This window comes from Pseudorasbora parva, chromosome 14 (genome assembly GCF_024679245.1).
Source record: "Pseudorasbora parva isolate DD20220531a chromosome 14, ASM2467924v1, whole genome shotgun sequence".
NCBI classification, from domain to species: Eukaryota; Metazoa; Chordata; class Actinopteri; order Cypriniformes; family Gobionidae; genus Pseudorasbora; species Pseudorasbora parva.
The window spans coordinates 19,210,126-19,225,963 of NC_090185.1; the positions used below are offsets into that span (position 1 = coordinate 19,210,126).

At 38.6% G+C, this 15,838-nt stretch overlaps 1 protein-coding gene across 1 annotated transcript in view; it reads right to left on the reverse strand.

Annotated features, from left to right (window-relative positions):
• Window positions 1–15,838, reverse strand: part of lrp1ba (low density lipoprotein receptor-related protein 1Ba) — a 334,663-nt gene that overhangs the window by 88,310 nt on the left and 230,515 nt on the right. Inside the window, exons 43-49 of the mRNA XM_067415030.1 lie at window positions 13,794–13,986; window positions 10,083–10,208; window positions 7,896–8,024; window positions 7,207–7,326; window positions 5,001–5,114; window positions 4,733–4,891; window positions 2,545–2,667 (exon numbers count right to left, since the gene is read on the reverse strand). Coding sequence (XP_067271131.1) covers window positions 2,545–2,667; window positions 4,733–4,891; window positions 5,001–5,114; window positions 7,207–7,326; window positions 7,896–8,024; window positions 10,083–10,208; window positions 13,794–13,986 — 964 coding nt within the window. The remainder of the gene's footprint in view (window positions 1–2,544; window positions 2,668–4,732; window positions 4,892–5,000; window positions 5,115–7,206; window positions 7,327–7,895; window positions 8,025–10,082; window positions 10,209–13,793; window positions 13,987–15,838) is intronic.

The following is a 15,838-nucleotide window of genomic DNA, read 5'->3' on the forward strand; positions in this document are numbered from 1 at the left end:
GCTCTAAGACCCAAAACACCCTATGACGCTTGGTTTATCACTGATGATGTGTCCAAGTTGCACCATAGCTGCAATTCCACTTTCGGGTCAAAGTCGGGCGTGCTAGTGTGTGCCAGGGCAGGTCGCATTTCCTTGTCAGGGCTTCCTCTGGGTCAACCGCCAGGGTATTGTTAGACCTCCAAACACTCGGGCATGAGGAGTGGTTAAGAACAAAGGCAGAGTTTATCTGAGTCTGTAGACAGCAGCGTTAACAGCTCACATCAGCATTAAAGACTTTAAAAATCATTTTAGCTCCAAACTCACTTTCAGACAGCATTAAGTGTTTAAAATAACTTCAGTTTGTGAACCGATGTGGAATCTGATCACCATATAAGGCAGAAATACTTATATGCAATGCTAAATCTAAGCAGACTAACCATTACTACAGTATAGTGAACATGGTAAATACAACCGCTTGAAGAAATCAAACAAATCCTATAGGCTATTGTTATTGTGTATTTATTTGATCTATCGGTATGTCTCATCTCTTTATACCAGACTGTCTGATATCCATTTTTAGATCTGCATATGTTAGAAAATAAAGCAACTCTGTTTTTTTTAGGAGCTCCATAAAATATAGCCTAACTGTATTGGAACTGTCACTGGGGAGAGTGCTAACTCCACAGGTCGTATATTTGGTGGACAATTTGCAGAAATTATCATTCTTTCTTAAAATGTGATGTAATCATAGTAATGTGACTACAAATAAATGAACAGATGCGACTTAATAAATAAGCATATCTTCTTTCTTTTTTGAAATAATGGTAAGTCTTGGCACATTATGATCAATGTACAGTGGGGCAAAAAAGTATTTAGTCAGCCACCAATGAGAAACAGAAAAAAAATGTCTCTCTCTCAAAACAAAAAAATCCAGAAAATCACATTGTCTGATTTTTAAGAATTTTTTTGCAAATTAAGGTGGTTGATTAAGTATTTGGTCAATAACAAAAGTTAATCTCAATACTTTGTTATAAACCCTTTGTTGGCAATGACAGAGGTCAAACGTTTTCTGTAAGTCGCCACAAGGTTTTTACACATTGTTGCTGGTAGTCTGGCCCATTCCTCCATGCAGATCTCCTCTAGAGCAGTGTTTTTTTTGGGGGGGCTGTCGGTGGGCAACACAGATTTTAAACTCCCTCCAAAGATTTTCTATGGGGTTGAGATCTTGAGACTGGGAAGGCCGCTCTAGGACCTTGAAATGGTTCTTACGAAGCCACTTTTTCATTGCCCAGGCAGTGTGTTTGGGATCATTATCATGCTGAAAGACCCAGCCACATTTCATCATCAATGCCCTTGCTGATGGAAGGAGGTTTTTACTCAAAATCTCACGATACATTGTCTCATTCATTCTTTTTCGTTACATGGATCAGTCGCCCTGATCCCTTTGCAGAAAAACAGCCCCAAAGCATGATGTTTCAACCCCCATGCTTCACAGAAGTTATGGTGCAACTCAGCATTCTTTCATCAGAATATACTGATAACGAGTTGCCATTAATACAGGTAACGAGTGGAGGACAGAGGAGCCTCTTAAAGAAGTTGTTACAGATCTGTGAGCCAGAAATCTTGCTTTTTTTAGGTGACCAAATACTTATTTTCCACCCTAATTTGCAAAATAAATTCTTTAAAAATCAGACAGTGTGATTTTTTTCTCATATTTGAAGTGCACCTATGATGAAAATTACAGGCCTCTCTCATCTTTTTAATTGAGAGAACTTGCACAATTGGTAGCTAACTAAATACTTTTTTGACCCACCGCATCACTTATTATTGTAAAACTGTGGTAAAACATCAGTGCATGGGTTGGAAATCTTTAAGTAAACTACAAAAATGGCAACAAACAGATGCTTTTATCATGTTGGTTTTGCGTTCTCGCTAGTTTCGAGAGATTTCTTTCTGACAAGTTTTCTGATAAAAGTTCCATTTGTTGGTGAAATGATGGGTTTGTGTGACATTGCTCCAGAAAGGTGTGTTATGGGTGGGGTTTTAGTGAAGCGCTGATGAGCTTCTGGCCCGACGGGGGAAACGGGATTGGTGCTACAGGTTCGAGGCTATTAGTCAAGCCCATTCCATTGAAAGCCCTGGCTCGCGCTGGCCCGACAAAACGGCTATTGGGTATTTCAGAAACCAGGTAGAAATGAGCTTAATTAAAATGCAACCACACAAAAGGTACCGGATTATCAGACTTGTACAGTAATTCGTCTGGAATTTAATAAAAGAGTAAGACAGAGTAGACAAGGAAAAAAGCATTAACTTTGATTACTGTAGCGCTGTAAAGCCAGGAATGTCAAGCAGCTAAACTCCCGCATTTAGCACTTACCACATACCAGCAGTGACAAGTGGATCAATAGAATAAAATAGCACTTACGCTTTAATGTACATGGTCACTCGTGACTAGAAGATAAATAAAATCTTTAGACGTGAATATATTCATTAGGAAGACATATAGAGTGCAGAATGTGTCCGGCAGGCGTGATTAGTTGATAAATGTAGGGAGGTGGCGCTCACCGCATTGAAATTCATCGGCTCCGTCCTCGCAGTCTTTCTGTCCGTCGCACAGCCAGACGCTGGAGATGCAGTTTCCACTGGGACACGCGAAATGGCCGTCCTCACACGCGTGGACTGCAGAAGCTGGGAGGAAGGGCAAAACGGGTGAGGGTTTAGAGAAACCTGTAGAAAACCATCTGTGATTCCTACTGCCTGATATCACCAGAGGGTTTTGCTAGGTTCACCACCAACAAAAGTGTGCATGCTGTAAACAAATCAATCATCCGACCTCTGAATGCCTTCCTTAGCTTCAACCTTCCAGTTTGTTATCTGCGCTTTTATATTTGTTTGGTTTCTGAGGCCATTCTAAACCTGCAACGTCTGCAACAGTGTACCTTGTTTGGAGAAACCACAGCACGCCTTCATATTTATTTTAAAGGTTTGTACTAATTTCTGGAGTTTTCAAAGAGCATACACTTTTTCGAGCAAACACGCCCAGAGAATCAGTGCTAGCAACTTTAGCTACCAAACACATATTTGTATGGTGTATCATGTCTGCCTTCAAGACCTCCAGGGAACCTCCTACTGTACAGAGAAGATTGGAAATCATAACTGGGTGTTTACAGGCACTTTTATGTCCCATGGCATTGATTTTTATTAAAACATTTTTCTTTCGCTGTATAAAAACATGGAAACCGTCTAGGAAACCATGGTATCATTTATATTCAGTACTTTTCAAATGCCTTTATATCTTGTTTTGTTATATCCAAGATTTTAAAATATGAAAATCATTATTAAAAATGTATGTCATATACAGTCTTGCTCAAAAGTTTACACACCCCTTGCAGAATCATATAAAATGGATGTTGTATTTTTTATTTAGTACTGTCCTGAATAAGATATGTTACATTAAAAAACTTGGTGAAACCTTTTTGAATTTGAAGATCAAGGTAAATTGTAACTAATCGGTCTTGCGGGAAACATGTGAGTACCTTCTGTTGCTTCCGAAGGGCAGTACTAAATTAAAAGTATTTGATATTTAAAAAAAAAAAAAAAAACACTTCATCCATCAAAACTTTTCACCCCCTCTAGAGCACATAAACTATTTTTTATGAATTCAGCTATTTTTTGTCTTGTGACCTATATGTAAACAAATTTTATGTAAAATATCTTATTCAGGACAGTACTAAATAAAAAATAACATGCATTTTGTATGATCCCTGAGCAAGACTGTGTGTGTGTGTGTGTGTGTGTGTGTGTGTGTGTGTGTGTGTGTGTGTGTGTGTGTGTGTGTGTGTGTGTGTGTGTGTGAAATATCAGGACACAAATGTGTATAATGACATGGGTATGACAAGTATTACAAGGAGAGGGTGAAATATGAGGACATTACCCATGTCCCCACTTTTCAAAATGCTTATAAATCATACAGGATGAGTTTTTTTGAGAAAGTAAAAATGCAGAATGTTTCCTGTGATTTAGGTTTAGGGATAGGGCAGTGTAGGGGGATAGAAAATACAGTTTGTACAGTATAAAAACCATTACGCCTATAGTATGTCCCCACATTTCACAAAAAAAAAAAAATGTGTGTGTGTGTGTGTGTGTGTGTGTGTTTGTGTGTGTGTGTGTGTGTGTGTGTGTGTGTGTGTGTGCAAACTGAACTGTAACTGTAAACTTCAATTGTGATTGTTAGCAACCCTTTTCCACCGTGATTCTTTCATTGACAAGCCCAAACTTTCAAAGAAAACCCAGAGTTTCCAACTTTTAATTACGATATTGTGGCGCCGTTCATGTGCGCTCAACTCATAAATTCTGACAGGGCTGTAAAGTTCTCCACAAAAAAATTCTACATAATTATCGACTCCCAGAGTTGTGTTTTATTCAGCCGAAAGGACTTATTAAGTCACTAAATATTCTCAGTAGGACCTGGGCCTTCTACATATATCATAAATATCTAAGCATATTACTGTCAAATATTTGGCAGGCCTCAGTGTGATTGAGTAAAAAAAAAAGGTCCGTGTTTCGGAGCATCATAAAAGGCACTAGCCATGTGAGCCGTCACTGCGTTGCAATATGAACTTTGTAAAAAATTCCCTTTGTTCCCAGCCCTATTTTCCATTCTGAACGTGACAATCTTGTACTTTGAACACAAACAAACAAGAGAAAGACAGGTCGAGAGAGAAAGAGAGAGAGAGAGCAAATGCATTTCTACCGTGACAGTGTATTTCGTCGGCATAATCCCCACAGTCATTGGCTCCGTCACAGATCCAGGAGGGATGAACACACAGAGACGTGGAATTGCAGCTTAGAAACCTCTCGCTTTTGCTGGCGCGAGCACCCAGTCTGTAGTATTCCATGCAGTCTGTGCTGTCTGGAAACAAAGAGAGGACAATGAGACGAGTGTTTCACACGTTCAGTGACATGCAAACGCCCGCCATCAGAAGTGTGAACAGGCTAGCGCCTTCACATGTTAATCTTACTACAGCTCTTCTCGTCCGACGCGTCAGCGCAATCGATGATCTGATTACACCAGAATGATGCAGGAATACAGGAACCGTCTGCACAGCGTCGCTCGGAGGACAAACACGAGGAATCTGGAACCACGGGGAAGAATGCAGCCCAAAATAGTCAAACAGAAATAATGGTACTCAGTTCATTAACATCATGTTTAAAGAACCTCTGATTCATTTCAGGGCGCTGAATGTAGATTTGTGGCTCATGTGTGAAAGCGCCAAATGAAGCCAGACCCCTTTAAAGCACCAAACTATTTAATTGAAGTCAAACCACTTTAAAGTACACCAAAATGCTTTAAATGAAGTCAAACCATTTTTAAAACAAAACAAAATGCTTTGAATTAAGACAGCTTTAAAGCAAACCAAACCATTTAAAATGAAGTCAGACCACTTTAAAATAAGCCAAAACCTTTTAAAACAGTCCGAATTGAGAACAGTTCAGCATGTAATGTGAACGCAAAGTCCTACACTGCAAAAAAAGCTTTCCTTACTTAGTATTTGTTTTTTGTTTCCAGTCCAAATATCTAAGAAATTCTTAAATCAAGATACTTTTATTAGATAAGTAAAATGACATAATATTTTTTATCTTTTTCGAAATAGTGAGTTTTTGCCAGAGGCTTAAAGTAACTTTAGGTTTCAATCACACAGAACGCGTTTTTCAGGTTCGAAAATACTAGGCGCACTACACTCCCATTTTTTGGTTGGCGTTTTTTCATTCAGAAAAGAGCAGTGCGCTGTTTTTTTTTAATGTTTTTAGGCAACCCCCGAATCACCTGTACTGTCAGTCAAATCAATGTAACGGTCAACACAACGGAAGGCCCGCCTCTCCATTCATTCGATTGGACAACAGAAAATAAATGCGATGATGTTGCGAAACGCGTTCTGTGTGATTGGGGCCTTACTCTGCTTACGTACATTATTTAATTGCCTGTACCTTATCAGAATGTTTTTCTTTGGATTTTTTTTACTCCACAACATTCCAAAACATAATATTGTTCTTTTTACTGCATTACATATTGGATATCATTTAATACTTAAGTGCATTTGAAATGTAGTACTTTCTCAATTTTAAAAAGTAAAATTACTTCAACGTTTAATTTGAGTACAAGTACATTTTTAATGTAATTAAGTATTGAAGGTAAAAATAACCCTTTTGTTCATGAAAAGTACAACATTATGCTTTGGAATGTAGTGAAGTTAAAGTTTTCCAAAGAAAAACACTGATTAAAGTACATAAACTTGTAAATGCACTTGAGCAGAAAGTCTAAACATTTCACTTCTGTCCACCTCTGCTTTTTGCTTAAAACAAGTGAAAATATCTGCAAATAGGGGGAAAATAATCTGGTTTCTGTTTGGGACATAAACAAGATTTCAAACAGAAACAATATTATTTATCTTACCCCACTGGCAGATCATTTTGCTTGTTTTAAGCAAAAACTCTAAGCAAATATTGGTTTTATTTTCCATAAAACAAGACAATGTCTTATCACTAATGTAATTTCACTTGTCTAGTAAATGCTTTCTGATTTAAGAATTTTTAGATATTTAGACTGGAAACAAGACAAAAAACTGAATAACAAAACTTTATGCATTGGTTAACTTCCCTTATACATTTGCATAATTCTAAATGATAAAGAATACTTAGAATGGAAAGAACATTAATATTTAAGCAGACAGTGTTTCAAAAATATGTGTAAGCAGAAACTGAACTGTAAGCCATTACATTTAAAATGAGATTTTACTCCATTTTCAAGTCCAGAGATAGAGTGAATGCAAAACTGTTCTTTGTAAAGAGATGTGAGTTTGATTCGTATATATAAACTTGATTCGTTACAATAAAAATAGCTGTAATGCAATTAGTTGTTTATTTACAAAATCACATAACACCAGTTTCTGGAAAGCCATTTCGATTCTGCATTGCTGGCAAGAGAACAACTTTTACTGTCTTTTACTGAAGCATAGCACAGAGATCTGAGGTTTGTACTGTCTACATTATAGATGTGATTCTGCGTTGTTATTTAGACGTTCGAGCAAGGTGAGGATTAAAGGGTATTGACTGATGGTCTGAATTTCTCTTGTTGGGTAGAACATTGAAAAACTAACATTCCTGGACTGACCCTCATTGGGCTGCGGATGTGTTTCAAATCTGTAACAAAAAATAAACAATACTCACTGTTGCAGTAAACTTCATCCGAGTTATCCCCGCAATTATTAACGCCATCACAGAAGCGATGGTTAGCCACGCAGCGTTGGTTATAACATGATTTAAAGCCGTGCCTGCAGTTCCGGTTTTCTAGAGAATGAAAAAGATGAGGATTAGGCATAGGACTTTACAATAGCATGTATGTAACTGTGGCAATTTTGGATGGATGGATGGATGGATAGATGGATGGATGGATGGATGGATGGATGGATGGATGGATGGATGGATGGATGGATGGATGGATGGATGGATGGATGGATGGATGGATGGATATGTGCAATGTAAAGTTTCGATAGCAAAACTATCTGAAAACAACTGCAAAGAGTGAGAGAGAGAGAGAGAGAGAGAGAGAGAGAGAGAGAGAGAGAGAGAGAGAGAGAGAGAGAGAGAGAGAGAGAGAGAGAGAGAGAGAGAGAGAGAGAGAGAGAGAGAGAGAGAGAGAGAGAGAGAGAGAGAGAGAGAGAGAGAGAGAGAGAGAGAGAGAGAGAGAGAGAGAGAGCAGTTGGTCTGTCACATCACTCATTACGTTTTTGCCAGACTGCAGTAAGCTTGTCTTATTAGTCCAAGCCACAAGAAAACAGGAAGAGCTTCTGTAACTTCCTTCATTCAATTTAGATATTAGGGCTCAAACATAACATCCCGCCTGATTGGTTTCTTACCGCAGTACTGCATCTTTTCATCCGACCTGTCTTTGCAGTGTGCGATCCTGTCACACGTCAGCTGGTAATCGATGCATTCCCCGTTGCCGCACTGGAACTCCGAGTGGATGTTACAGGAGGAGTTCATGGCTAGAAGACAAGAGTAAAAGACATTTGCATTGAGTTGTGATGTGCTGAAGTAAAGATTAGGAATGTGCATTGACTTCTGGAGTGTTCGACACACAATCAGCCAAGGACTCGAGGTCAGACTTAGCAATGGGACAATTTCCATTTGCACGTTTTTCTTTTTTACTGTTAGTATATGTATACAAACATCAGAGGGACCTCTCCTTGGCCTTTGCATTGAGTCACTTGCGTTCTGTTCCATTCCATCAGATGCACTATGTCTAGCTGTTCGAACACAAAAACACATCTGTGTATAAGCCCCGTAATCCTCTCAAAGTGAGTGTTGAGAGCTGCTGCAATCCCAGACTGAAAGACACTGTGTATAGTGTCTGAATAAAGCTGTCCTGAAAAGAAAAATCTATTCATCTAACGTTCTTAAAGTTTGGTGAGAGGAAAAAAAATATATTCTAGGTTGATGGATGTTTCAGTATCAAGATCTAGATTGGAGCAAAGACAAGTCCAAATTTAAGATATCCATTATCTTGATTACTATAGAGGCAAAACATCTAATATCTAGATCACGCCAGAAGAATCAACTATGCAGCTGTGGAGTAAAGACATAAAGCAGGGTATAATGCTTCATATCCAGATAGGATCTAAAACTGCCATCCTCTTGACATTTAAAGTGTAGCCAAAATAATCTGGAGCACAGTCTGAAATAAGAATTTATTCCACAATCTGAAACAAGAATTTAGATCACAATCTGGATTTAAAATATATACTATATTGACAAAAGTTTTAGGACACCTGCCAGCTTCAACTCTTCTGGGAAGGCTTTCCACGAGGTTTAGGAGTGTGTTTAGGGGAATTTTTGACCATTCTTCTAGAAGCACATTTGTGAGGTCAGGCACTGATGCTGGATGAGAACTCTGCTCTAATTCATCCCAAAGGTGTTCTATTGGGTTGAGGTCAGGACAAGTTGGGACCACACCAAACTCATCCCTGTCTTTATGGACCTTGCTTTGTGCACTGTGCAGTCCTATTGGAACAGGAAGGGGGCATCCCCAAACGGTTCCCACAAAGTTGGGAGCATGAAATTGTCCAAAGTGTCTTGGTATGCTGAAGCATTAAGAGTTCCTTTCACTGGAACTAAGGGGCCAAGTCCAATCACTGAAAAACAACCACACTATAAAATCCCCCCTTCACCAAACTTTACTCTTGGCACAATGCAGTCAGGCAAGTACCGTTCTCCTGGCAACCGCCAAACCTTGACTCATCCGTCGGATTGCCAGACAGAGAAGCGTGATTCGTCACTCCAGAGAGCACGTCTCCTCTGCTCTAGAGTCCAGTGGCGCCGTGCTTTCCACCACTGCATCCGATGCTTTGCATTCCACTTAGTGATATAAGGCTTGGATGCAGTTGCTCGGCCATACAAACCATTCCATTGAGCTCTCTATGCACTGTTCTTGAGCTAACCTGAAGGCGTCCCAAAGTTTGGAGGTCTGGAGCTATTGAAGAAAGTTGGCGACTCCTGTGCACTGTGCGCCTCACCATGCGCCGACCCCGCTCGTGGCTTGAGTTGATGTTGTTCCCAGTTGCTTACACTTTATTATAATACCATTAACAGTCGACCGTGGAATATTTAACAGTGAGAAAGTTTCATAAAAAGGAGTTATTGCACAGATGGTAACCTATCACCACACCACGCTTGAATTCACTGAGCTCCTGAGCAACCCATTCTATCACAAATGTTTGTAGAAGCAGTCTGCACGTCTAGGTGCTTGATTTTAAACACATTTGGCCATGAAAGTGATTGGAACACCTGAATTCAATGATTTGGAGGTATTGTCCCAATACTTTTGGCGACAGAGTGTATATTCAGAGCAAAATTAAATTGGATTACAATGATATGGTTTCAGAATAAATCAGGATTCATACTATAGATTATAATCTGAATCCTGATCCTTGATTTAGAATCTATAAATGATTCGAAGTACCAGGACACACTAGAAAATCCGGGGCAATTTGAAAAAGATCCAGGAAATGAGCAAGGGAAACAGAGAGAGAGGGTACAGGACTTACATACACATCTGTTATCATCCAGCAATATCCGTTCCCCACGGCAAGTACAGTTTACCACACCAAGCGGAGTCAAAAAGCAGAGGTCATGGCACCCTCCATTATTCACGCTGCAGGGGGACGACTCACCTGGAAGAAATAAGAGAAATCCTTGATTACAAATCACTCATTTTAGTACATCACAACAAATTTGAGAAGGAGGGGCTTCACTGAAACACGGAATAAACAGAACATTTAAGACAAACCGGGAAGAGAGGAGCTGCGATGATGTAAAATATGAGGAAAATAATGCATCTTTGGAACAATCAATCATGAAAACCTATTCTAGTACACCCCAAAAACAAAATCAAGACTTCGTAAAACGGCACAATAGGACCCCTTCAACACAAGGGGTCCTATTTTTATAAGGGGTCCAGCGCCAGGCCCAAACACATTTTGCCTGGCGCTGCAGACAGACACACACACGCGCGCACACACACACACACGCGGCTTGAAGGGCACTCTTGCAGTGCCAGTCAGAGGGTTGGGCTCCTCAGCGGGTGTGAGTTTGAACTGTGTTTGGCACAGACCTTGGCGTGGAGCGCGGGTCTCTGAACCGTGCGCTATCTACACACACGTGGCTGCCAGATTTTGGAGCCTTGGGCCGAGCGTATTCCCCTGCACAAATGGTGAGGATTCAGATGAGTGCATTGGGCCGGCGTCTTGCACCGCAGCGACATGAGGCTTTAGTCCTGGGAGGTTTTTGCTTATTATGGGATGGGGCTTTAAATAGCTTGGACTCATCGATGGCTGATTTCTGTTGGCCGGTGATTATAAAGGAATGTTTATTAGTTGGAATAAAAGGAATTGCAGATGGTCCACACTTTTAAAGGGACAGTTCACCAACAAATAAAAATGATGTCATTATATTTATAAGGTGAAAAAAAATATGATAGAATATTCATTCAATTTAAGTTTCTCTTAGCAGTTTTTACTCTTTCAGTTGAGTTATGACTGGGCGGATGACTGTGAATGTTTTTCTATCTGTTTTTCAGCATTTTATACCACAGTCTGAGCGAATTCCCTTAATAGAGTCATCTGCAGTATATAGATAGGAGGAACGGTGGCCACTGAGGTCCAAATCTCCTAAGAGAGGCCTGAGATGAGAAAATCTCCATTTGCGGTTTAGGATGCCAAGCATCTAAGCCGCTTCCATTAGAGTCCTTTGAAACACTGAGGCTTGAACCGCAAACAAAGAAATGTCTCTATCGAAGCCAAGAAAGAGGCGCAGTGGAAAGTGGGCATTCTATAAATGTGTCACGTACTATAAATTCTGCTAATTCTGTAAATTTCATGGTGCAGTTTTACTTCCCGGGCGAAGCGAGTTTGGCTTCTTCGCATTAAAGAGATTTGCGCCTAAGGCACTTGAAATGTGTTGCTCCTTGTGAGTTTTAACAGATGCAATTACCAAGCACTGCAGGTGTAAGTTTCGTGGTCGGGACACATAAGCGTAAAAGTCACCATGCTCACTAAACGAAATTTATGTAAATGTACTTCCAGCAGTGGAGGACAGGCTGGGCATTTAGTGGGATTTTTTTTTTTTTGTCAGCAGAACCCCAGTTCACAACTGAAACTGCATATTAAAGCATGCAAATATATGCATTCAACTTTTTTTTTTTTTAAATGCACTTTGCATTTACTATATCTCTCTTTTTTATCAAGATAAAATACAAAAAATACAATATAAATCTTATTTTAGATTCATTATCTAGATTGAAAACATAATTGGAATCTAAATCACAATCTGTATTTCGAATCTATATATTCAAAGCAAATGTAATCTTGATTACATCAGGGATGTACAATAAAAAGCTAGAAAATGATTTAAAAAATGAATCTGAATTATACATTTTATTTTGAGTTTAGATCTAAATCTAAACCCCAGTTTTGATGAATGAATCTTAATATTTAGAGAAAATGAAATCCGGATTACAATCTAAACGTAAATACAGATTATAATCTGAATCCAAAATACAGATTTCCTGGATTTCCTGAATTCCGTATTTCCAAAATCCTGAATCCAAAATCCGGATCAAAATAATATGAATCACAGACTGTATTTATGGCTCAGAAATCAGAATTTAGATCCCCAAATTATATGTTATAATTTATATATTGGAAACAAATAGAATCTAGACTACAATATGGAGGTAAAACATTTCTTATAATCTGAATCTAAATCACAATCGTGTTTAAAGTCCTTATATTTAATGTAAAAAGGAATCTGGCTCACAATCTGAATATATCTATACAGAGCAAACGGAATGTGAAATATAGATAATAATCTGAATCCAACCCGGATTTAGAGTAAAAAATATTATGATTCACAGTCTGTATTTCTACCTCATAAATCTGAATTTAGAACGCTATAAAACCTTTTAGAATTTATATTTTGGGAGCAAATAGGATCTAGACTACAATATGGAGAATATAATCTGAATCTAAATCACAATCTTGTTTTAAGTCTATATGTTTCATATAAAAGGAATCTAGCTCACAATCTGGATGTACAATCACAATCTGAATCCAAAGGGAATCTGCATTATTAGTATATTACTAATATTAGTATATTATTAGTACATTTTGAATATATATCACAATCTTGATTTATAATCTATATATTCAGAGCAAACAGAATCTAGATTATAATATGGATGTACAATTTAATCTTAATTAAGAATATAGATTTGAAGCAAAAAGGAATTATTCTCAATCTGTTCTTGAGAATATGTAATAATCGGAAACTAGAATCACAATCCTGGTTCTTTTTCTTAATATGTTATGAATCAGTGAATCGATTCATGATTCGGATCGCCAATGTCACGTGATTTTGGCAGTTTGACACGCAATCCGAATCATGAATCAATACGTTGATTCACAACCGTTCGAATGTTTATTTGAGGATTGAAAACAAACAGGGAAGAGAAGACAATGCTGAATAAAGTCGTAGTTTTTGTGATTTTTGGAGCAAAATGTATTTACGATGCTTCGAGAGATTCTAACTAACCCACTGATGTCACATATGGACTACTCTGATGATGTTTTTATTCCCTTTCTGAACATAGACAGTATAGTGTGCATACACTTGCATACACTCTCGGACTAAATATAAAATATCTTCTGAAGATGAACAGAGGTCTTACGGGTCATTAATGACATCAATTTCATTTTTGGGTGAACTAACCCTTTAATATGATGTCTCTGTATTTATCATACTGTGCTGATATAAATCCAGCTTGCCACACAATACGCAGAATCAGCAAAGAACATTGTGACGGCGCTCATCTTATCTGACCCCAATGTCAGAATGTGTTGATTTTGTTCTAGCTTCACTACACACCCATCAAAAAAAGCCCCCGGTGACTTGTGACGCATCTAACATCAGTGACTTTGCATTGTGTTTGCTGTCATCACAGAGTAAGCATCTCGGACCCCTTGTGTGAATAATACAAACAAGCTTTGTGTGACTAATACAAACAAGACTGCTAATCATTCGGCACGTCGACCAAGAACCACGCTCATCGGCTAGTTTTCAAACAATTTGTTTGATAAACTACTTTGATTTAAGGGTTTTAGAAACACTGTACAATTGTTTGTTGTCACTACAATTTAGCTTCAATTAAAGTACAAACATTTGGTTTGAGTTCCATGTTTGAAACGAAATGAATTACGTACAGCTGTTGGTGTCATTGGAAACAGCGACGATTCCCATCGGTTGATGAGGGATGTCCGCACGGAGCACTTTTGTGTTGGCTCCGGTGAACTTATCAGACCGGATCACAGCCCGCTGCGTCCAGTCGGACCAGAAGATGAAGTCTCTGTAAATTGCCAAGCCAAAGAACGTTCCGGGTCCTGATTTCACAATGACCTACAAATTTAAGAGGCAGAATTTAGGTGAGAGAAATAACCTGGCAATAAAAAAAATGTGTTTAAAAAGAGCCCTATTAAATATTTCAGGTTATAGACTAGCAGTCAAAAGTTTCAACACACATATCTGTTCTTCATGACCTTAAAATATGTGACCTAAAGAAATGTAGACAGACAGACAGACTGAACGAAAGATAGACAGAACGATAGATAGACAGACAGAACAATAGATAGACAGACAGATAGACCGACAGAATGCTAGATAGACAGACATATAGACAGACCGACAGACCGAATCATAGACAGACAGACAGACAGACAGACAGACAGACAGACAGACAGACAGACAGACAGACAGACAGACAGACAGATAGATAGATAGATAGATAGATAGATAGATAGATAGATAGATAGATAGATAGATAGATAGATAGATAGATAGATAGATAGATAGATAGATAGATAGATAGATAGATAGATAGATAGATAGATAGATAGATAGACAGACAGATAGACAGATAGACAGATGGACAGAACGCTTGATAGACAGACAGATAGAAAGAGATAGAACAACTAATAGATAGAACAATAGACAGATAGATAGACAGAACGACAGATAGACAGACATACAAAACAATAGATTGACAGAGAATGAAAGATAGACAGACAGATCTCTAGATAGACAGACATACAGAATGATAGACAGACAAACAGATAGACAGATAGAATGCTAGACAGATAGATAGACAGAATGATAGACAGACAAACAGATAGACAGATAGAATGCTAGACAGATAGATAGACAGAATGATAGACAGACAAACAGATAGAATGCTAGACAGATAGATAGACAGAATGATAGACAGACAAACGGATAGACAGATAGAATGCTAGACAGATAGATAGACAGAATGATAGACAGACAAACAGATAGACAGATAGAATGCTAGACAGATAGATAGAGAGAATGATAGACAGACAAACAGATAGACAGACAGAATGCTAGACAGGTAGATAGAAAGAACGATAGATAGACAGACAGTACACTAGATGAACAGACATACAAAATGATAGACAGACAGAGTGAAAGATGGACAGACAGACAGAAAGACATACAGAACGATAGGCAGGCACACAGACAGACAGGATGCTAGATAGACAGACAGACAGACAGACAGACAGACAGATAGACAGATAGATAGATAGATAGATAGACAGATAGACAGATAGATAGATAGATAGATAGATAGATAGATAGATAGATAGATAGATAGATAGATAGATAGATAGATAGATAGATAGATAGATAGATAGATAGATAGATTGATAGATAGACAGACAGACTGATAGATAGACAGACAGACTGATAGATAGATAGACAGACAGATAGACAGATGGACAGAACGCTAGATAGACAGACAGACAGACAGGTTGCTAGATAGACAGACAGACAGAGATAGAACGATAGACAGACAGCCAGACATAGAACGATAGACAGATAGATAGACAGACATAGAGAACGATAGACAGACAGACAGAGAGAAAGATAGACAGACAGACCTATTGCAATTATCCTGTAAAAAAAAAAAAAAAAACACACATTCAATAACTTCCAAGCCCCGGTAATAAATAAAACAAAGCATCTCTCATGGCGTACAGGACAGTTCCATCAAGCAGTTTACTTTGTGCGCTTCATCACAAGGGTGCACAGACCAAAATAAACCACACGGAAGTGTCTGTATAATTCACACAGACACACGGGCCTGGCCAGAGCCGGAGGGGGAAACCACTGTGACACCCGAAGGACAGCCCTCCTCCATTATCCCTGACATTATAAATGATTAACCCCGATC